This window comes from Sinohyriopsis cumingii, chromosome 6 (assembly GCF_028554795.1).
Source record: "Sinohyriopsis cumingii isolate HCF-2022 chromosome 6, ASM2855479v2, whole genome shotgun sequence".
Classification (NCBI taxonomy): Eukaryota; Metazoa; Mollusca; class Bivalvia; order Unionida; family Unionidae; genus Sinohyriopsis; species Sinohyriopsis cumingii.
Genome location: NC_142966.1, coordinates 101,203,851 through 101,227,237, shown reverse-complemented (window position 1 = coordinate 101,227,237; position 23,387 = coordinate 101,203,851). Strand labels below are relative to the sequence as shown.

General features: G+C 33.2%; 1 protein-coding gene across 1 annotated transcript in view; it reads right to left on the bottom strand.

The window, feature by feature from the left end:
* Positions 1-201: 201 nt before the first annotated feature.
* LOC149797569 (adenylate cyclase type 9-like) overlaps positions 202-23,387 on the bottom strand; it is a 120,291-nt gene continuing 97,105 nt past the window's right edge. Inside the window, exon 6 of the mRNA XM_089962463.1 lies at positions 202-13,627. Within this exon, the coding sequence (XP_089818589.1) occupies positions 11,943-13,627 (1,685 nt within the window). The 3' untranslated portion in view covers positions 202-11,942. The remainder of the gene's footprint in view (positions 13,628-23,387) is intronic.

Sequence of the window (23,387 nt, the reverse complement as noted above, 5' to 3'; positions counted from 1 at the left end):
AAAGAAGGGATGCACAATATAACAGCATCATGCACCATGGTCACACTTCTTTGAACCTCACTAAGAAAATCAAGTTGTTTTGAGAGATGGAGGTAAGAAAAGGGCTGTGGTAATTGCAGCTGAATATAAAAGGCCAATGCAAACTCTTGAAACATAATGCCACTTATAGAAGATAAAAGAAACAAATAACAAAGGCGAATGTAATACTGCAAAAACTATGTAATGATCCATATAATCAAGCTACAAGCCACAAATCATATATGTAATAAAAAGAAATAAAGTAATTTATAAATATGATAAAACAGTCTTGGGAAGTACAATAAACAATGGAAGTTATATGATCTAAGTACTAAGTACCAACATTAATGTTACAGGACAAAATATTGCTATACAACAATATATTGTAACAAACTTTAACATCTTTGCTTATGTATGTATATAATCTGAGCCCAACTGCGAGTGTCTAAACCCTTATCTGCCATAACATAATGCACCAGCAGCTCTGAGTGGACACTTTTGACTTATAATCGTAAGTGGTTTGGGCTGTAAATTTTTAATGGCATATTCAACACATTATTGACTGTATCTTCCTTAGGAGAAGAGAGCTAAGTGCCTTTTCCAAGGACACACAGTAAGCTGTCTTGTCCTCACCTTGTCAGGTATCGAAACTGTGATCCTAGTTTTACAAATCTAATGTTATACCAACTGAACTAATTGAGGCTCCTGTAATTATAAATAGATTACAATGAAAACATTCAGAAAAATATATAAAATAGTTATGTAACTAATACAAAGTGCAATTTCTCTTCTTTTTTTTCTAGTTTATAACTTCTTCCATGCTTATCCCATATTTTTATATGAATCCATATCCCATGTAAAACATTGTATTATTCATTTAAATTAAACAAAACTATACTATGACCATTATCAAACTAAAATAATGAACATGGTCTCTCTCGCCATTGTGTACATCTTTATAATGATATAATCTGGAATCTTAAATGAAAATCTCCATGTTATTATTATATTTAGATTTTTTGCATGGGAAAGGGATAATTATATTGAGACTTTTTTGCATGAGAAAGGGCTAATTATATTTAGATTTCTTGCATGGGAAAGGGCTAATTATATTTAGATTTTTTGCACGGGAAAAGGCTATTATGAAGCTATAAGAAATTCTTGCCCTGACTCCATTGTGCACACTTTGTTGTGCTGGAATGGGGTCTCACAAAGCCGTACGAACATGTTGCTTGACCCCATTATGCATGCTTTGTTGTAAAGGAAAGAGCTGTTACAACACAGTAAGAACGTGTTGCAATGCCCCATTGTGCAAGCTGCCAATGCATCTGGGTCTAAACTTTACAAGATGAGAATACATTTGAAGAAAAAACGTCAGATAAAAACAAAACCCATACAATATAAACATGACATCTTATCAAGTATGTATAAAGATATACATAAAGATATTACACACATTAAAAAAAGCATTTATGTACAAAATGAGCACAACTTTATAATATCCAATTACTAAATTATGAAACCATACAATGCTTCATTTATAATCAATTTTCTGAGGCCGTCACTCAAAAATGTGTTCTTAAATGCTAAAAAAAACCTTCATGTTGTTTTCCACATGAACCTTGATGAAAATGTATGTATGTATGTATGTATGTATGTATGTGGTTGGTAAATCAGCACATCAGCACAATCCATGCTATATAGTGCCTAGTAAGGTTAGGCATTCCCATAAAGGAACCAAAAAGAAAGATATGCTCCCTCCCTCTGGAATGTCAGAATTTTGACATACAAGTTAACTTTCTCTAAAAATGTCCAAGACCATCTGAGTGTGAGCATCGTCAAGGCATGTATCCGATGTCTAAATGGCTGCCTATATTATTCACCTCTTAAGACATACACGAAGGTGAATCTGGCTTATTGGACTTTCCAGATCTTGCAGGAGGAAAGGGGAGGGGGCCTTGATAAAAATGATACAATGAACATTTCTGAGTAATCTAGAAATATTTTATTGTTTTTTATAAATACATTTCCATGCTAAATGACAATTTCTAATCTATTGAAAGGTAATAAATATTTGATACTTAACTATCTACAGGTAATAAAGTTGATAACAATATCTGTAATGAACATGCATCAATGCCCAAATCTAAGTACAAATGATCTATGAAACCAAGTCTTAACTGCAAAAGCAATGCCAGATAAAGCACTTAAAACAAGAACCAAACAAAAACAATCAAGAACAAAAATATCACTCTATTAAAAAGGTAACTGTAAACCAAATTTGTGACACTGTTGATGCAGGGATCTTAATTTCATGCAATAGGCTTGTGTACGCCATATACCCACGGTGAACAGCACTGCCACATCTCAGCAATTACATAATGAACTGACAGATCATGTGATAGTCTACACCAGGCATGGAAAAATCTTTTTCATGGCACGGACTGGATAAGTAATTTTTAATGCCACAACCTATTATGTAAATTAAGAGATAAAACAATGTTATAGGCTGGATTTTGCACACCTTTGGTCTACACTGTACGTTTCATGTACAGCATCAAGTGAACAGCAAAGATTCAGATGTACTGGCACATGATGAGATGGCTGATCTGAGTTTACCTTGTACACAGTTATGTATGGGCTGTACAAGTACAGATGGTATGTCTTGCTTGCCAGCCATTTCCCATGAACTATTAATTTTAATGCCGTGCTAATCTTCCACTAAACTTAGATGTGAACCATCAAAATAATTCCTCATGTTCATAAATAACGAGAATGCGTTGAAAGAGGGATCAACAGTTGTACAAGTCTACAAAATAACGAGTTACACTGACATATATTTATAAAAGTAAATCCTTTGATAATACTGAGGAACATAACATGGTCTTTTATTTAAGAAAAACAACATATAAATTAAAGTTCATGTTATATACATGGAAGGTATACATACATAGTAATTTGCATTCTACATCATACATACAACATTCCCACAGCAAGTTGGATATTGCAGAAAATTTAACAGTTTTGTAAAGAAGAATTTTGTAAATTCCTTGCCAAACCAAATCACATTTCTTTTTTTTTATAAATATAAACACCATGTTTCATCATAATTTCAGATTCCTTCCCTCACCTCATCCAGGTGAAAAAGCAACCTATAAAATTTGTGAATCTGCTTACTAACAATTATGAGGCGGATATAATAATAATAATAATAACATGGCTTTTCATCTTTCAACAAGTAACATTAATAATGATAATAAACAGCCATTCCACTCTATATAAATCTATTTCTCTAATAAAAGTGAATATATAAATTCCATCTTAAATCAAAGGAGAGTTTTGTATTTTGAACATACTAACAATGACCCACACCCACCAAACATGGACATCTGAGATGACAAAAATCAACACATTCATCTAGACGGAATTCATGATAAACCATACAAGTCAGGTCCAACTGATCAATATGTTTTTTGTTCTACTGATTAATCCTTACAAACTGCGTATACCCAGACATAATTGTGCAGCATGCAAGTGGAGATCTGGATCTATGCAGTTTGCAGTTGGATTGGCTTTATATGCGAGTACATATATACAATAGTTTATAAACCTGTTGGTCAGCTCTCATTTATTTTTTCAAGATGGTATAAAATAAAACAATACAAACTACATATAGTATAAAATAATTTCCACTTCAACTTTTACAAAAAAGATGAAATACCATAAATACTCACCTATAAGATGGAAAACAACTGCAAAGAACACATCTTCTAATCTGCCATCACATAATCCACTGGCAAATCAGGGTCAATATTGTTTGTTCTCCTGATTATTTCTAACAAACTTAACAAACTGCACAAACTCGAATCTGCTTGCATATTAGAGTCAGACCTGACTTATAAGCATGTGTAGATAGTTCCCTTCAAAAAATGCCACATGACCATCAAATATATGAGTAATATAAAAATAAATCTACAGTGGTATAAGAATGATACTACACGATATATATATATATATATATATATATATATATATATATATATATATATATATATATATATATATATTATGCAGACATGTTATGAAAAACAAAAAAACAGTTACTAAATATTTACTGTACAATAATAAAATTACTAGTTAGACTAACAACAAACCAACAATAGTAAAAAAAGGTCAAAATGTTTCAGGAGGAATTGCTTATAATTAATGTCAAAACTTTGACTATGACCCAAACACACACACACACACACACTGAAATACAAAATCCAACTATGATGATAATGTGGTTTTGTACACCCCATATGATTTAAGGATTTTTTGAGGAGTATTATTTTCTTACCAAATTAAACTTCTTCCATTTTACTTAGTTTACCAAAGTAAAAACAAGTACACCCTCTAACCCCCATCCCACCTGATTCACATGCCACTACAGCAAGGAGACATTACTCCATCTGTGTTGTCTGCATTTGATTGACATGATTTTCATCCATTTTATTTATTAATTACTTTTGAAAACAGATAAATAAAAAAAGTTCAAAATTAAAAAGTTATATATTATATTCAGTTTTAACTTTTTGTATTCCCTCAGATAAACTGAATGAGTTTTGGAAATAAATTACATTTTTCAACAAGTTCTAGGAATTTCCATGGATAAAACAATTTTTTCTTTCTTCAAAACTCAAGGAGTTTTTAAGGCAACATTCAAGGATTTTCTAAGGAACCATGGAAAAGGTTAACTTTAGTTAACTTTAAATTACATGTATAGAGTAACTAGCAGAAACAGTTTCTGGTACAAACAGTTTTGACTCAGAAAAAAATAAAAATAAAAGAGAACAATGATTTATAATGATGCACACTTCAATAAGATTCACATGCTTTCATAAATAATGGTGTATAAAACTGACTTATTCTATTTAGCCATCTATAACAAACAGAATGAACAGTGTTGGCCCTGATCTGCTAGTAAATTATGCATACCTTTCATATTCTCTGAGAGAGTTGGGGTTTTTTTTGAGACTCAAAAAATATTTTTTGGTCCCAAGGAGGGCCTGTGCACATGACCCCAAAAAGTCATGTTGTTCAATGGAGAACAAGTTACCTTTTCATATAAGCTTTTAGAAAATTACAGCAATTAAAATTTGATTAAAAAAAGTTGATAAAAAAATAATGTTTTTCTCTGAGTCATTTAATACACTTATAAAACTGAAAATAGTTGATAGATTTAGCACTGTCCAATACCATCACACTCACATAATCTCACCACAGTGATTAAATAAATATAAAATATGCCAAGTTTCTGTCTTAAAAATTCATTGGACAGTGGAATATTTCCTTAATTAGATGCAGCCTTTGCTGCTCTTAATAGTGTGGGGAAGGGAGAGAGGGAAAGGGTTGAAGCTAATGCAAGTGTCATTTATATTCATCTTTGCATTCATTTGAGACTGTTAGGCACCATTATTCAAACTTTTCATAAGAACTTCTTGAATTTTTTTAGCATAGACATTTTTATTGATCTTTCTGCATCAGTACTGCTGTGAGGGAGTGTCAAATGTGCTGCGTGGTTTTGCTATGTTAATGGATGTTGTACACTCAAGAATGATGGATGCTGACATGGTCTTTGCAAAAAAATAAAATGCTCCCCCTTGCTACTGCACTTTACAAAGTCGAAGTCTATCAACATGTTCTGTAATTTAATTTTGCTGGACTCTGCTCATTTTGCAGATGTCTCATCCTTTCCTGAATCACAATTACATTTTGACATTTGCCATAAAAAATGAATCACACTTGCAGACTATTCTGATTACAGAAATAATTATGTTGTGTGTTTCATAAAATCCAAGTTCAAATAAACATCGTTGCTTTTCACAAGCTTGCTAATAATCTTCAATAAAAATGACTTAAACAGTCTCAATGACACTTGTTCTTCAATATGCATCTCTTTGCTTTGCCTAATTTCAAATTAATCGGGTTGTTCCACTTTACCTATGCAAATGTATCTAATGGGCTCTCTCACAGTAGTCTTCAAAGGATTCAACATGGCTTCACCCTGGCCAGTCTCAGGCAATTAGGTAATCTGTGAAATGGCAGTTTCTTATATGTGACAGCCTTACCTGTCAATTGCCTCAATGATGGTCTATTGTATAAACTGTCCAGAGGATAGTTTAACATGGGCTTTAATATGACTGTTTACTGTTTATACAGACTACATGCTATGACATATATAGTGGCAGTCAAAAAACCTCTCTCCATTTATTTATTTTTAAAATTTCCCTAACATTACTGGAAATTTTAATTTTCAAAACACGACCAAGTTGGTGGTGGTGGTTTGGGAGTTTTTAAAAAAAATCATGTTTCTGTTATGGCAGGTATGATTATGTATTGATCAATACAGAACTGTTGTTTATTGATGGGTTGAGGACACACACAAGCAAATATAGTAAATAGGGTAATGCAAATACAGATAAATTCAATACAGTATCTAGGTAGACCATTTTTTCTTTCAATATTATGATGTAATCAGGTTACAGTATTTGCTTATCTAAAACAGGTCTTACTTTCATCTGCCTTGACCTAGATATGTTGTCAGTAAATTTGCCATCAGATAATGGATCATGATGCATGCTGTTTGCAGTTTGATACACTCATGCCCATCTTAACACCATTACTACACAAGCTACCAAACTGCTCCCTAGGTGGTGCTCTTGCTTCTTTTGAAACAACACTACCACCACAAACTGAAATCTGCTGATTTCTTGCAGAAAAAAATGATCTGGTTTTTACCTCAATTTTCAGAGGATTTGAAAAGTAATGGCAATTACAGTAATTTTAAGCCCTTGAGTCTTTTGAAATGTCATTACCATGACAAGTTTAAATCTGCTAAACTCCTAGTCTGGTTTTCACTGCAGTTAACAAGGTATTTGCAAAAATTAATCAAAATTTTAGTAATTTTAAAATATGAGCTAACAACTATTTTATAACACGTCACAATGTTAACTACAAACATGACATTAACTTATCACACACCTTTCAACAATAATCATTAGTTAATTTGTACATCCTGTGATGAAAGCATTTTTTATGTTATGCTTGATACATACATCACACATCATTCCTTTATTAATTTTTGATAGGAATGGCCATTTCTCTGGCCATTTTACGTGAAATGCATAATCTTATTTCCAACTGCTACAGAAATTTTTGTTATCCTTTCTTTAAGTGACTCACTTCTCTAGGCTAAGCAGGTTTCCATAACAGGTTGTGAAAATTAAATCTTTCTGCGCATTAAAACAAGTTCTTGTAGTGTGTTCACTTAAATCTAATTTTCATATTTTACTTAATGGAATAGACTCTGAAAAAGAATCTATTTAAGTAAAGAAAAAAGTAGTTAAACTTTTATTTTTACTTAAATGAAACATATGTTTACCATCTGATAGTATCTATGAAAAGGTAAATTTGAAATTAAATTAAAAGTGAATGTAATATTAAGAACAGTTTATAATTCTCAAATACAATTTTCTAAACAGTTAACATGCAAAGTCATAAAAATGATAACAAAATACTAGTCTAAATATACCATAATAGTTAATAAATATAATTTTTGTCTTTGAAGGTAAATATGTTAAAAGCTCAAAAGAAAAAGCATTAAAAGATGTATATGATATCACCAACACTTTTGACAGTTAGTAAACCATATCCAGTGATTTCAAATATAAAAAACAACAAGTCTGTAAAAAGTGTGATGAACTTGGTCATTTTTCATTAATCAATTTATTATCTGTAACCTGATTGTCGCCAAGGGCAACCAACATTGTCGTCTTGTTCCTGTTTCAAAGCAAACGAAAGCTGTTGATGTAAACAACCAGACTGTTCAATGTCCTTTTCTGATTCCAAGAACAGTTAATTTTCAGAAAAAATATGTTGAATGCATCCAATATTTGCAGTGTCTAGTTTTAATATTTTTATTTAAAAGATAAAACAAAATAAACTGGTGTAATTATTATAAACATGTGCTCAGTGGGATGTAACTCCCAAAGCTATGGAAATTTATGGAATTATCTGGAGTTTATTGAAGATAGGCAAACTACACTAAACCCCTGTTATCTGAAGAAATAGACTTGCCCACAGATATATGTAACCATATAAGTAAATAAACTCCAGTCTGGTTTAGAATGCAAACAAGGTAACAGTGTTCAAGATGCCATGTTGAAAGTTGGGGATAGAAGGGACTGATACTCTACTGTCTGTTAGAATTTTCTAGTTATTAAAGACCACACCATATCATCCTTTAAACTGTTGAATTTTGAAACCATCTCTGATATTCTTCAACAATAACAAGATTTTCAAATTAGCCGAGGTGGACGTCAGATTAGTGCCATTTCATTTAGGACCAATAAGACATCACAAGAAGCCTTCTGGTGGAAACCTCATGTTGATATAACCCTCTGTTTTGGAGAAGTAACAATAACAAAATTTTCAACACATATGACATGGTGACCATATTAGATATCACAGTGACATTTAGGATCAACTAAACATCTTTGGACAGTTTCTGCTGAAATCACACCAATGATATGGCCAGCCATCTAGGAAAAGTAGCCGTAACAAGATTTTCAAGATGGATAATATGGCAGCCATATTGGAAGTCAGATCAGCACCATTTTCATTTATGAACGACTGGATGTCATTAACAAATCTTTCTGTAAAAAACCCATACTGATATGACATTCTTCATTCAAGAGTATAGGTAACAAGATTTTCAAGATGGCTGCTGTGGTGGCCATATTGGATGTTAACACAGAGCCACATTCATTAAGGACCAACCAGACATCATAATAAGTCATACAGTAAAAACCCATACTGATATGACCTTCCATTCAGGAAGAGTGGCAATAACATGATATTCAAGATGGATGCCATAGCAGTCAAATTGGACTTCAGATCAGCATTATTTTTTTTTAGGACATCATAAGAAGTCTTTCAGTGAAAACCCTTTGGTTGATACTACCATTCATTCTGGAGGAGTATCTATAACAAGAATATTTTCAAGATGGCACTGTGGGAGCCATGTTGGATGACTGACCTGCACCATTTTATTTATGACTGTCAAAATCATGGGAAGAATGAGCATGTAAGTTTCATGTCAATCATCCAAAAAGTTTAGGGGAGAAGCAATAACAAACTTGTGCTGACAGACAACAGAACATCCTACAAGCTCTTCTGGTCTATGAGCAATAGAGTTTGAAAAAAGAAAAGTTCTGTTGGGGATTTATAAATCTGAGTCAATCAGAGCAAGAAGAATAATCATTCAAATGTGAATAAACTGTAAAGAGAATAAAACTGACATGTTTACATTTTATTCAATATTATTTCAAACAATGTATGAAATGTCTAAACACTGTATTTCAAAAACTGTAGTGCATTATAATTTTAGCCACAAATTTCCAGCCCTTTCAACTTTTAAATTCTTGAAAATTTTTAGAATTAAATTTTCTAGAAAGTAAATATGTAAAGAAAAGTAGAACATCACAATAGGATTCAACAGATTAAAATATAAAATGTCAAAAAATGAATAAAAGCACAATGATAATGACTTCCCCATGTTCATTTTACTAAATACCTTAAAACACTACAAAATGTATCTGTACACTTAGAAAAGCATAATAGTGAATGTAAGTAACAATACAGGATGATATACAAGAGTAAAAAGTTGGATGGACATTGCTTTTCATGCAAATAAATAATTTGTTCAGTTGAAATCAGAAATGTTACAGTCCATAAAATAAATAAAACTGCAGTACATGTAACTACAAAAGACGGAAAATATTCATCTCTCTGAAAACTAAAAATTTTCCAATTTACACATACAATGGACCCCCACCATAAATCACCTGTCTAAATACAATGGACCGCACTATAAATCACCCCTGTCTAAATACAATGGACCGCACTATAAATCACCTCTGTCTAAATACAATGGACCGCACTATAAATCACCCCTGTCTAAATACAATGGACCGCACTATAAATCACCCCTGTCTAAATACAATGGACGCACTATAAATCACCTCTGTCTAAATACAATGGACCGCACTATAAATCACCTCTGTCTAACACTTTTCCCAAATTAACAAAGAATATGATCATGGATTCCAATACTGCTCATGAACCATGCCATTCTCACTTGTAATGTACCCCAATGTAAGGTGATCTCTCATGTGAAACATGACTTTCTTGAATAACATTATAGTGCAGGACAATTGCAATGTGTATAATGTACACCAGTATAAGATGACCTCATGCTTTAATGGCTTAATTGAATGGCATTATAGTCAGGGGCAGATGTTCTGTGTATAATGTACCCCGTATAAGATGACCTCATGCTTTAATGGCTTAATTGAATGGCATTATAGTCAGGGGCAGATGTTCTGTTTATAATGTATCCAGTATAAGATGACATCATGCTTTAATGGCTTAATTGAATGGCATTATAGTCAGGGGCAGATGTTCTGTGTATAATGTATCCAGTATAAGATGACCTCATATCACAGTATGCCTTAATGGCTCCACTGATCTGAGTCTGCTATTTGTTGCTGGATACACTTTAAAAATCAAAGTCCTGACAACGTCTTTGAGTCTTGGGCTCAGCCAACATGAGTATTTGAGGAAACTTGTCGGTAGCATTCCAGGTTTTCCTGGCTTCCTCCTCCACAAAATATACTGGCTGCCATGTATAGTCTATCCTGTCCTGAAGTATGGCATTAAACACATCCAGACCAACTGACCATCATAACTGCTATCAAGCCTAAATGTTTACCTTATTTAACTATGAGTTGCCTCCCTTGACATGAAAAATGACTTGAAGTAAAGTGGGTATTTACATTGTTTTTAATTTTAATAAGACCATAAAGTTTGTTACTACTTTAGTAATACAAACTATATTTGACAACACAAAATGGACACAGAGCCATAAGCATGAAGGATGGTTAAAGGCGTAAGTGTTAAGGTTCATTAATAGAAAGTTCAATCAGGCTCAAGAAAAAGTTCAATAGAATAAAAAAAATGATCAGGCAAACTTTCTGTTACTCCAAATACTTAAACTGCATGCCAACATATACATTCAAAACAGCATTATAATTATAATTACTTCTAAAAAGAAATAGTGGAACTAGAAGTTTAAAAAACATGAAATGTAAACAAAAATCACAAGCATGAATAATTACTTAAATAAGATGAATTAATATTGTTACAAAAATTATATCAGAAACAATTTATCGGAATGAAGAAATGCCTAACCTCAAAACATAAAAAACACTAGTGAATTACAATATAATTTAAAAACTCTTGCATTATTTCTAACTTGAATCTCCATACTTCCATGTACTTCACCAGGCTCTGGAGTTCTCTGCCCCTGATTATCTACTGATGGAGTGAGTTCCCTTGCCTGAACCTCTTGAATATATTTGCCTTCTATTTGTAAATGAATTTTGATTGCAAGTCCATGTCAATACTTAGACAATGTAACTGTTCCAAAGAAAAAAGTCTATTAAAATGCTTTTAATAAAATTCCATCAGAAAATTACTTCTAGAGTTTTCTTAATTCAGCATGAAAAAAGAAATCATACATCGAAACACTATGAATCTGAATTGTATGAAGAAGGTGATCTTGAATTTAAGTGCTTAATATTTAAACTCTTTGAAATAAGTATAGTAATCCAGAGATTTAATATTTTCAGTTTTGGTTTTGAAATAATTAGGATGAGACATCATTCCAACAACTATACCCTGTGACTATAATCCTCTTTCCCTGTGAATAGTACTGTTCTATCTAGAAAAAAAACCTGAATGAAACATTTCAATGAGGTATCCAATCTGACTTCAGTTTTTTTTTCCATCACTTGACCACTATAAAAAGTTCTATCCTCACTTCAATACCATGTTGCACCCTCTACTTTCTTAACCAAAAGGTATGTTAGCATTTCTCCTTTCCCCTTCACTGAGATCTCACCACGATATTCAAACTCAAATTTGTCCTGAAGAAGTTTGGCCGTTGCTTCAGGCACTTGGATTCGCTCCTTGACTCCAGTCGAATACATACGACTAGCAATATTAACAGTGTCGCCCCAAATGTCATACAAAAGTTTGGTTGTGCCTATCACACCTGCTGTAACCTCCCCATAGTTGTACCCTATATTCAGAATAAAGGCAAAGTTAAAGATACTTTCATTGAATCTCTTTACTGCATTTTGCATCTCCATGGAGAATTCCATAAGTGAATACAAGTGTGCATAAGGATGTTTGTTTTGAGCACGGGACTGTTCATTCAGACCAGATGCTGCCATGAAGGTGCTGCTGATCGTCTTGATTTTCTCAACGTCTTTAAACCGTGGGTCGTCCAGGAGCTCTTCGTAATCACTGACAAGTTCATTCAACACTCGCAAAAATTCTCTTCCACCTTCATAAGATTCATCATAGATTTCATTGAAATTTACAATAGCTGCGAAGATAACTCCAACATCCTTGTGATTTTTGGAGTATTTGGATGTTTTGCGAACCTTGTCGGACACATGCTCTGGGATGATGTTGTGAAGCAACCAGTCGGCCTGATCCTTATTCTCTTGCATTTGCTGTTTTACATTCCATGCTTGGGCATCTCCTTGGAAATTAAGACGATAGCTAATTTCTGATTCTCGATTCAGGAAGCCAATCAAGAGAAGAAGCAACAGCATGTCTACAATAATTTCAAACTGGAGATTATGGATGTGTGAAAATATGCGAACTTCTTTAGATAGGTTGGACACTGTGATGGTGTCAACAGTACTTGTAATCAACATTTCTGTTGTTGTCGAGTTAAGTAGCACAACAGAACTTTCTGGGGCTGTAGTACCAGCTAATACATCTTTGGATGTACACACCTTCAAAGCGAGAAGAATGATAAGAACTATGCCAGCAATGCCGGCAAGGATTGTCTTCACCCACGAACTAAGTGTTGTGAAATTTGTGTAATGTAAAACAGACACCATAATACAGAAACAAAAGAAACGGTCAGTCGTTGCTGAATAGGTCATCAGATCGCATGAGAAGTTGGAATAAACTGCTATAATAGGCAAACTTACAGTAATTGCTCCGAGAATATTCCTGAGGTACCATCCAGCTGTGACATGGCTGACCTTCCAGCAAAACCCTTGATCCTCAGAATTGTGCCACTTTATTGTAGCAATGGAGCGGACCAGATTAATGACCTCCAAAATAAGGGAGACAATGAAGACAAGGATCCATGGAAGTTGTGATCCAAACACAACGAAGCAGAAAATTGAGATTATAGCAAACACCAGAAAAGACAACAAAAACTCCATGAATGCATGGTATTTGGGAGCAGACAGTGTATTTTGGATGTGAGTTTCATCAAGGTAGTGATCTCGATAGTTTTCTTCCATCTCTGAATCCAGGAATGCCAACGTGATGTTGTTAATTGGAGGTTTGTAGAAGTATTCTTTTTTCTCTATACCTTCTCGGACGCATGTCACAATTTGCATGTCCGTCTGCTGGTGAGCGTTTCGATATTTGTTCAAGGTCTCGCTGATTGGCTGTGCAACAGTGTCCAAAGTATCATCTAATGAAAGAAAATTATGAATTTATTAGTGTAAAAAGAGAGAGAACATGGAAACAAAAAGCTGAATTATATCTAAGTAATGAATGACCTCACACCTAAATTTATTGGTACCTTCTCTGTCATTTTATAATCTGCTCTATTGCCATGATGACGAAGAAAGGTTGGAATTAAATGAAAACAAATGCATGATGTGTGAGATGTCAACTCCGTATGAACAACAAAAAGTTGGCATACCTTATTAATGATAACAATAGTACCATGAGTTAAAATGTATTCCACAAAAAGTAAAAATTTCCTGAAATAAAAAGTTCTTAAAATATTGTTTTATTACGAGCAAGCTGTCATAAACCAAATAATAAAGAATAGGAAATGATGACTTCTGAAATATATTCCTGTAATAAAATATCTAAATTGAATCTTTGTCTACATCAGAAAATTGAACACTTGAGTAAAATGCTGGGTTTTTAATGGAGCAAATGCAGGCCTCCAAGCTATACTTTTCAGAATTACATAAATTTTAGAGGGCATTTGGTCCTCAAAAATAGAAGGGAAAATAAAATAGATTTAAAAAGGAAATTATGACAAAATATTATTAAAATATTACACCAGGACACACAAATTAGCCAACAATCATAACGATGAATGCTGGAGAACTGCATAAGCTCACTTGGTCACACACTGCCAGGTTAGCTAAAAATCATGGAAGCAGGAGTGTATTTTCATATTCAGATCATGAAAATAACATTTCCCAAGTTTCACTGTGATCTTGCTGAAATCTGGGGGACTAGCTGCATTCTTACACTACATCTAGCTGCAAGTAAATATGGATAATAACTCTTAACAAATATCACTGAAACTGTGATTTAATGAATTGCACTGCATCAGATAATGTCCATAATATATACCATTTCACAGGAATCCATACATATATTTGGAGTCTAGTTGCATTTGAAAGGTTCTATCATATACTGCATTTAGCTGCAAGACAAAATGTTGGCCACATTTGGTGGCAGACTGTCATCATTTATATAAATCTGAAACCTTCATGCCTGGATGCTTTCAGTCAAACTTCATCTAGTTTTGTTGAGTGTTTTATTTTTTTGTTGCATTTTTTTAAATTACAAGAAGTCGTTTCAAGGTTTCTTAAATTATAGTAATGGTAAGCACATTTTATATCTGATCAGAATTATTTGTATAAATTTTGAAAGCACTTCAAGATGGTGTGCTTTCTTTTAACATTTGGTAAATTTCTGGTGAATGGTTTTTGAAAAAGTCTAATGGCAGCTATGTAAGACAGCACATCACTTTACAAATTTTAAAGGACTTCATGTCAATATCTTTTCTGCAAGTCTGGATGAAATTGGCTTGTTGCATTTTCCCAAGAAGCTGAAAATACCAATTAATGGCTCATATGAAATGCATCTTCTTTTTTTAAAAGCACTTTTAGCACATCGGCCATATTTGAGTTGTCTCCCATGATATAAAAAAATTCATGGTTTGGACTTTGATGAACCAGTGAACTTTCGATTATGTGCAAGACACTCAGCCAATTAAGCTACTATAGCTTCCATACAACACATGATGCATTTTGATGCAGGGCCATACCAACAGCTCACTAGGCCATATGGTCAAGTTAGCTGAAACTGTAATAATTACTTGCATACACAGCATTCTATAACAGAAAGAGGTACTAACAGATGTAAAGACATGGTGATTCCAATGTAACCCAAAGAATGTAGGAGTATAAAAAGATTTTGGGATTTTATAGGGTTATAAAAAAAACAGATTTTATGCAGACAATATGGATTTCTGAGAGGCCTGCAAAAAATGTTGCTAATCATAAAAACACAAAAGACTTGTAGAAATAAAAATGTAAGGTAAGAAATAATCCAGATATTAGTTCTCTTGCAGAACTTACAACATAAATAATACCCTTCCCAATCATAACTAACATCAAGCAAATCAACTTGTCTCCTTTTGACTAGCTCATCTCTATTCTTTTTCTTTAATCAATTCTATAAGCAGTCTCCATATGCCCATCACACTACAAATTGTTATATCAGTTCTAACATATATATATATATATATATATATATATATATATATATATATATATATATATATATATATATATATATATATATATATATATATATAGAGAGAGAGAGAGAGAGAGAGAGAGAGAGAGAGAGAACATGTTCTAGGACATTCCCAACTAACAGCATAAAAACTGATATATATATATATATATATATATATATATATATATATATATATATATAGAGAGAGAGAGAGATAGACAGAGAGAGACAGACAGAACATGTTCTAGGACATTCCCAAACTAATAGCATAAAATGATGCCAATCTCATATGTTCAAATGTTTCTGACTAAAATATGATTTCTTTATCGTTCAGAATGGCAACCATTATTTTTTTTAAAAATTTAAATATTTACAACATACTTAAAAGTATCGTGTTAATAACAGGAGAATGCATGAAGCTTGGTTATGTGTGTGTGTGTGATTTGGATTTTTAACGTAGCTTTAACAATTTTTCAGTCATATCGCTATGATGTCTGCAGTGTGGCAGTTTATAGTGATGTCTAGCACTGGGGCATCATGCCGCAGACATGTAGCATGATGTCCCACCCAGTCACATTATCCTGACACCAGGCCAACCAGTCCTAACACTGTCCTCTTAATGCTGAGTGCCAAGTGAGGCAGCTGTTAGTACCATTTTTGCAAGTCTTTGGTATGACTCGGCCAGGGATCGAACCCATGACCTCCTGCATCCAAGGCGGACACTCTTACCACTAGGCCAACAGAGCAGTGAAGCTTGGTTATTGGAAGCACTATATGTAAAATGTCAGAAATGAGAATAGGCCCTTTTCTAATATTTTTCTATATTAAAATTGTCTAACAGCTACATTTTTTCAGACTTAAGGCAACTAGCATAAACTTAGCTTATTGACACTAAAGCCCTCCCCCCCAATGTTCTGCTAAAGACTCCCTCAGAAGAGGTCAGCTCCTTATGTACAAATGTAGTACATTTTGACCACTTTGTCACTTCGAGATCACTTTTAATTATAGAAGACCGTCTTCACATTAAGAACATCAAACCTCTTAAAGTTAACCTGAGAAAATGAGTTGTATAATCCAAAACTAATTGAGGGAGGGAGGGACAGAGAGAGGGAAAGAGAAAGATCATTAATCATTTTCTGGAGCTAATATCTCATACCCGATCATAATGGTATGATATCTTAATGAAAACAGTGAGTGTATGATTGCAACAAGACTGCAACTCAAACCCTAATTGGTAACATAAAAACTGCCCTGTACTACTAAATCTGCTTTGAATGATTCAAAATTTAAAAAAAAAAGAACAAAAATATGTATATATGCCACAGAATATGGTGCAATTAAAGAAAAGCTCAATATGACAACTTTTGGATTAACCAATACCCATACTACTGGCAAAAAATGAAGCCAAAAATGTATTAAAAAATGAATTCCACAAGAGAATGTCAAGAAAATCTGAATCTGAAATTTGCTTTCCTGTCCTACACACCACTGGGGCTGAATGAGTTCAACACATTGCAACATACTTTGGTGGAGGTAACCACCAACTCAGGATGGGAGACTACAAGTCTTGCATTTGTCAAAACCTGGGATCAAACTCAGGCAGCATGAGATGCAAAGTGGGTCAGGGAATAATACAAAACTTTAGCTGTCCAGTTTATTACCCCTCATCTTGTATTGTCTAATGTAGCCCTTCATATCATGCTGTCTCGTGTAGCCCTTTATCTCATACTGTCTAATGTAGCCCTTCATCTCATACTGTCTAATGTAGCCCTAAATCTCCTACTGTCTAATGTAGCCCTTCATCTCATAGTGTCTTATGTAGCCCTTCATCTCATACTGTCTAATGTAGCCCTTCATCTCAAATTGTCTAACTTTGGCCTTCATCTCTTACTGTTTAATGTAGCCCCTCATCTCATAAGCCCCTCATCTCATACTATCAAATGCAGCCCTTCATCTCATACTGTCTAATGTAACCCTTTATCTCTTACTGTCTAATCTAGCCTTTTACTCATACTGTTTCATGCAGACATTTATCTCATATTGTTTCATGTAGTCCTTCATCTCATACTGTCAAATGTAGCCCTTCATCTCCGTGTCTAATGTAACCCTTCATCTCTTACTGTCCAAGGTAACCCTTCATCTCTTACTGTCTAATCTAGCCTTTTACTCATACTGTTTCACGTAGACCTTTATCTCATACTGTTTTATGTAGCCCTTTATCTCATGCTGTCTAATGTAGCCCTTCATTTCATACTGCCTAATGTAGCCCTTCATCTCATACTGTCAAATGTAGCCCTTCATCTCACAGTGTCTAATACAGCCCTTCATCTGATACTGTCTAATCTAAGTTGTCAGTATAGATGTGCCAAAGTCTGAATGCAATTTGCTATAAAGAGAACATGTCATTAAATGTTCTGTTTGAGTATGGCTTCCTGAAAAATTTAGAGCAGTGTAAGATAATGTAAACTTCAACCTAAATTTGAACCATTTTACCATTATTGTACATTTTTGTTGTTGATAGATAGGTTAAGAGTATAATCCAATCTTTACAGCTGATTATAAAGTCTGCATCAATATCAGAGTCTATATCTGATTTATGGAAGCTTTCACAGTCATAATTCTAACCATGCAAACTCCAGAAAGTGCTCAACTAAGTCCACAGCTTCCACTGGAAGTATGGGAGAATCTGACCCAGTTACAGTAAATAGATGATTATGACTCTACCTTAATAGCAACCACGATGCGACATTAAAGTCATTTTCCTCAACATTTATAGTTTCTAACAGTGGGTTTTCCCCCTAAGGTGGCACCAGTAAAAACAGCTCAAAATGGATGTATACTGTAGATATAAAAATGCATTTCTCTGTGCACAAGCATCTAAATGCACTCATATGCAAAATGGATTGAGGCACTGATAAGTGCCTCCACTGAAATGCACTGGAGGCATCGAAAAATGATTCCACCAAAATGCACTGGAGGCATAAAAAAGTGCCCAAACTGAAATGCACTGGAGGCATAAAAAAATACCTCCACTGAAATGCACTGGAGGCATCGAAAAGTGCTTCCACTGAAATGCACTGGAGGCATAAAAAAGTGCCTCCACTGAAATGCACTGGACGCATCGAAAAGTGCTTCCACTGAAATGCACTTGAGGCATAAAAAAGTGCTTTCACTGAAATGCAGTGAAGGCATGAAAGTGCTTCCACTGAAATACAGCAGAGGCATCAAAAATCACTTGTGCAAAGTAAAAGGTTACAATAAGAATGGTGGCTGTTTGAAGGTTGGACTCATAGACAAGACAAACAAATAAAACAGAAAAACGGTTATGTTTGAGAAACTTTACATAGCTGTTTCTACAGGAATTCAACCTTTTAACTCTATTATGTGTCAACTAATTTCAGCTGATACTGGAAAATATTTGTATTGACCTAGAAATAGATGAGCCATAATGACATCTGTTATTTTATGTAAATTTATGTAAGCGCAGATTATATCCCGGATATTTCATTGTTATAGAAGTCACAGGCTATTAAGCAAATTTAAAGAAATATTTTAAAGGAAATTTTTCGGCTGCAAAAGAAAATTTATTTGTTCCTTGGTTTTCTTTTTCTAGTCTTCTTAGTTTAAACCGCTTGGTTTCAATGTTCTAAGACAGCGTATCCAATAGGATTCCTTTTCTTTCCTGGTTTGGGAACTCCAGTTGTGGTTGTGAGCAATTGCAATAAGTGTTATATCACTGAAAGTGTGGCCAGGGAAGGAGAAGTGTTCTGTTACCGGGCTTCTGTACCGCTTCTTTGTCATCCAATCCGATCTATGAAGGTTGATCCTTTTGTGTAGTTTTTCAGTTTCTCCAACATACTGAAGACTTATTGCATTTATCTTAATCAATTCCTGTCACACATGACCCCTTGCTGGATCCAGTGCACTTGAAAGGATTGTTATTCACCATATGATTTGTATTCTTTATATATATATATATATATATATATATATATATATATATATATATATATATATATATATATATATATATATATATATATATATATATAAAGGTAAAGATAAATTTAAATACAAGTGTTATAATTAGCTACTCATCTTATGTAAAAATCATCTCTGTGATATACTTTTGGGATCTTTCAGTCATAGATGTATTATTATTTCTCAGATGGTGCATCACTCCCTCACTATAACAGCCTTCTTTAAAACACATTTCTTGTTACCATACAGGTATGGTCATGGAGTCTTTTTTAAGATGTAGTAGCAAGCTTATATGCACAATTTACATCTTTATAAAACAATTCCATGATAAGGCAATATATATTCCATTGCTTCCATGGACAGAATTATAATGAGGAAGTGCTGAATCATCATTATTAATGCATTTTATATTTTTGTTATAAAACTTTCATGATATCCCACTTCATCATGCAAAGAAAACCTACAAGTCATTCCAGTATATCATTTTTAAGAGTAAGCCCCTGAGATAATGAAATCTTAGCTTTTGTATATTTCATATGAAATTTATCAACGCCTAAATCTTTTTGTTTGCCTTATCTGTGATTTTTTCTACTGTAATGAGAAAAGGGGCCAGTGCAAACAGGTCCAGGAACTGCTAGCCACAGGTATTCACACAAGATACGTAAAAAGTAAATCTCCCTAAACCTACATGAAGAGGATAATGACTTTCCCACCTAAATGCCATGAGTGTAATTTTTCCATGCTTGATATATACCAGTTTAGTATACTAGCCAAGTCTAAATCTAGCCTTAAAAAGCTGCAAGAGTATACAGGCATTAGCAAGCACCACTTCTATATCAAGCAGCACTAAATCTATCTGCATAACACAACAATGAAAATGAAACCTTCTTTAAATCCACGGGAGTTATTCTCCTTGTTTCCATTTACATTAGGACTTTCAGGGTTATTGTTCATCTTGGCATCCAGTGGATTTCCCAAATTATTTGAACAATAATTTTGGCTATGAGGAAGCTCTGGTTTACATCCTTTAGAGAAAACATTGTGGTTATTATTCATGCCGTAGAGCTTGTGGTAGCTAACCAAAGTGACAGAAGATGGTGTTGCCATGGTAACAGGTGACAGTATGACCAGCTGGGTTGCTGTTGGCGATGCTGCTGATGTTGATGTGTCAGTAGGTAAGTTAGGTGCAGGTGGGTTAGTGGATAGGCTAATTGTCTTACCTATTGCACAACAAAATCAGGCAAACAAAACAATATGAGACTATTGATACATGAAATTGATATATGAACACATTTTAAGCATATACTGCATCAAAGAATATATAAACTGGAGTTAGCTGTGAAGCTGTCAAAAAAACGTAACAATCAGACATTTTTTTTATACATCCATGCAAAACCAATAATGTGCATACATATAATACAATGTACATTCTCTTTTGGCAACTATGTGATGCAATGGCATCTAAATTAATGGACAAATTTCAGGATATACGATAAATATATAAAATAAAATAATGATAAAAACATTGTTGTTAATTAGATATGTGCTTCAAATGATATGTTATTTAGCCTGAAATTTAATTTATAAACAAATATATCACGCCAAGATATTATGTCTAAACAATTTCTGAGAATGTATCCTAGAGCAAGCACAACACACAGTTGACAGATTTACATCTTTGTGGCCAATGCACAAACCAAATCACAGCAGTTTTGTAAATTTTTTAAAACAGTCCCATAGTTATATTTATGTATCATATTCAGTCTAATGCTCACATCTGCCTTTATAATGACACACCCCAAATTTTGGCAAAAAACTTGCATAAAATGCCTTTTTAGGTACCTTTGTATGATTCAAGGAAGGAGTCTGGCAGCTAAAACTACACAAAAGTATGATTTTCTTGGAACTTATGATCATGTATGTTTGTTATCTAATTACCACTTATCTATGTAGGTTAAATCAGTGCCAAAAAAAGATCTTACACATGCTTTATTCAGAATGACCATATTGAGAGAGAATGCACCTCCAAAGTGGACAACTGTAAAAATCATGTCAAAGGGAGCTAACTCTTCAATGTGCATACACTGACTGCGATATTTTTTTATTATATCATCTGTTTGTGTTTATCATGATTAGATTAACTTTCCCATATTTACCACAAAAATAATTTCTGAAGCAAATGGTGCAAAAATCATGCTGAATTTTGTAAACTCCTCACTTATGATCAAATATACTTTTACCATCAGAATAATTTCAATCTGGCAAAAAAAACCTGAAATTCCCATAATGTGAAAATGGTATGTCAGCTCTGCTAAGTTTTGAACATATTGTCTATTTCAAGACTACCCTCAAAATCACACAGCATTTTATTTTAAAATGGAATTTAGATGTAACCTGAGTAATATTTAATTCTTATGGCAATTACTTACTAAATATCACTGACACCAGAAGCTTTCATGTGTGCTTTAATACAATTTCTAAATGGTCGTTAAATGTTATCTATGCTTCTCTACTTACAGACTTTTATGTTCTATTATTCTTTTCGAATTTCTTTCTTCTCTCTATCTCTTAATGGAGAATTAATTAAAACACTGCATAAAACACATTGACAAAAATATGTAACTTCTCTTGAATGGAAATTTTGTATTGAAACAATTCTACACAGAATCTAACAATATCAAGGGGAAGTAGCCACTCTGAGTATAATAATTTCTCTTAGAACTAAATAACTGAGTTATATCCAATAAAGCTAAATATGAAAAGTGCCTATATTTAAAAATACATTCTTGGTAACTGAGAGTAGAGAGCATGCCATAGTTTTGAGAGAAAGAAATCCCTTCAAGCCCAAACTGAACCTCTATACAATCACTGAGGACATTCTTCTTACATGTGTTTACAGTTAACACAGGTTACATCAAACTAATTATTTATAGTTAACTCCCTTACTTTGCATTTTACATAGGCTTTAAGCAAAATAATATTTCCATTTAAGTTTTCAGCTTCACAGTCCAACTTTATCTGCAAATCTGCTAAAAATAGTTCATTGTTTAAAACAAAAGTTTCAATATATCTTTAAAATAATCAAAATGCACAGCTTATTTATACAATAATAATAATAATAATAACAATAATAATAATGATTATTATTAATACTGTCATTGTCATTATTATTATTATCTAAGTCAAAGCTTAGCATAATTTTACTATGATAAAATTGAAAAAAGGAGAGATCTTGAAACCACATAACCACCTTAATAATTACAGCAAAATTTTTTTATATTTGCAAGAAAAACACAGACAATTATAATGAATCTGAACAGTAAAATAGAAAGAATTTACTACAATCACTTGTCATCCAGTTCAATCAGCATACAGATGTAAGCATAGCACAGTATTATTCAAAAAGATACACATTCTGATTATCAAGCAGTACTCATTCTTGATATGTAAGTGAAAGGACTACAAGTGGGATATCATTCATCAAACACTGTACTGAGGAAATTCAAAATCACATTTATTTTGGCAAGCAAAATTTATTTGTTAATTTTTAAAATTCAAATCAAAAGAGCAAATAAGTTTAAAAATGTATTAATTGAAAAACTGAAATTATGCAATTTTTAATTATCATTTAGTTTATTTTTATGAGTTTAAATTATTGATTTGTGACCATTCTGCTAAATTGGAAACTACAATGAAAC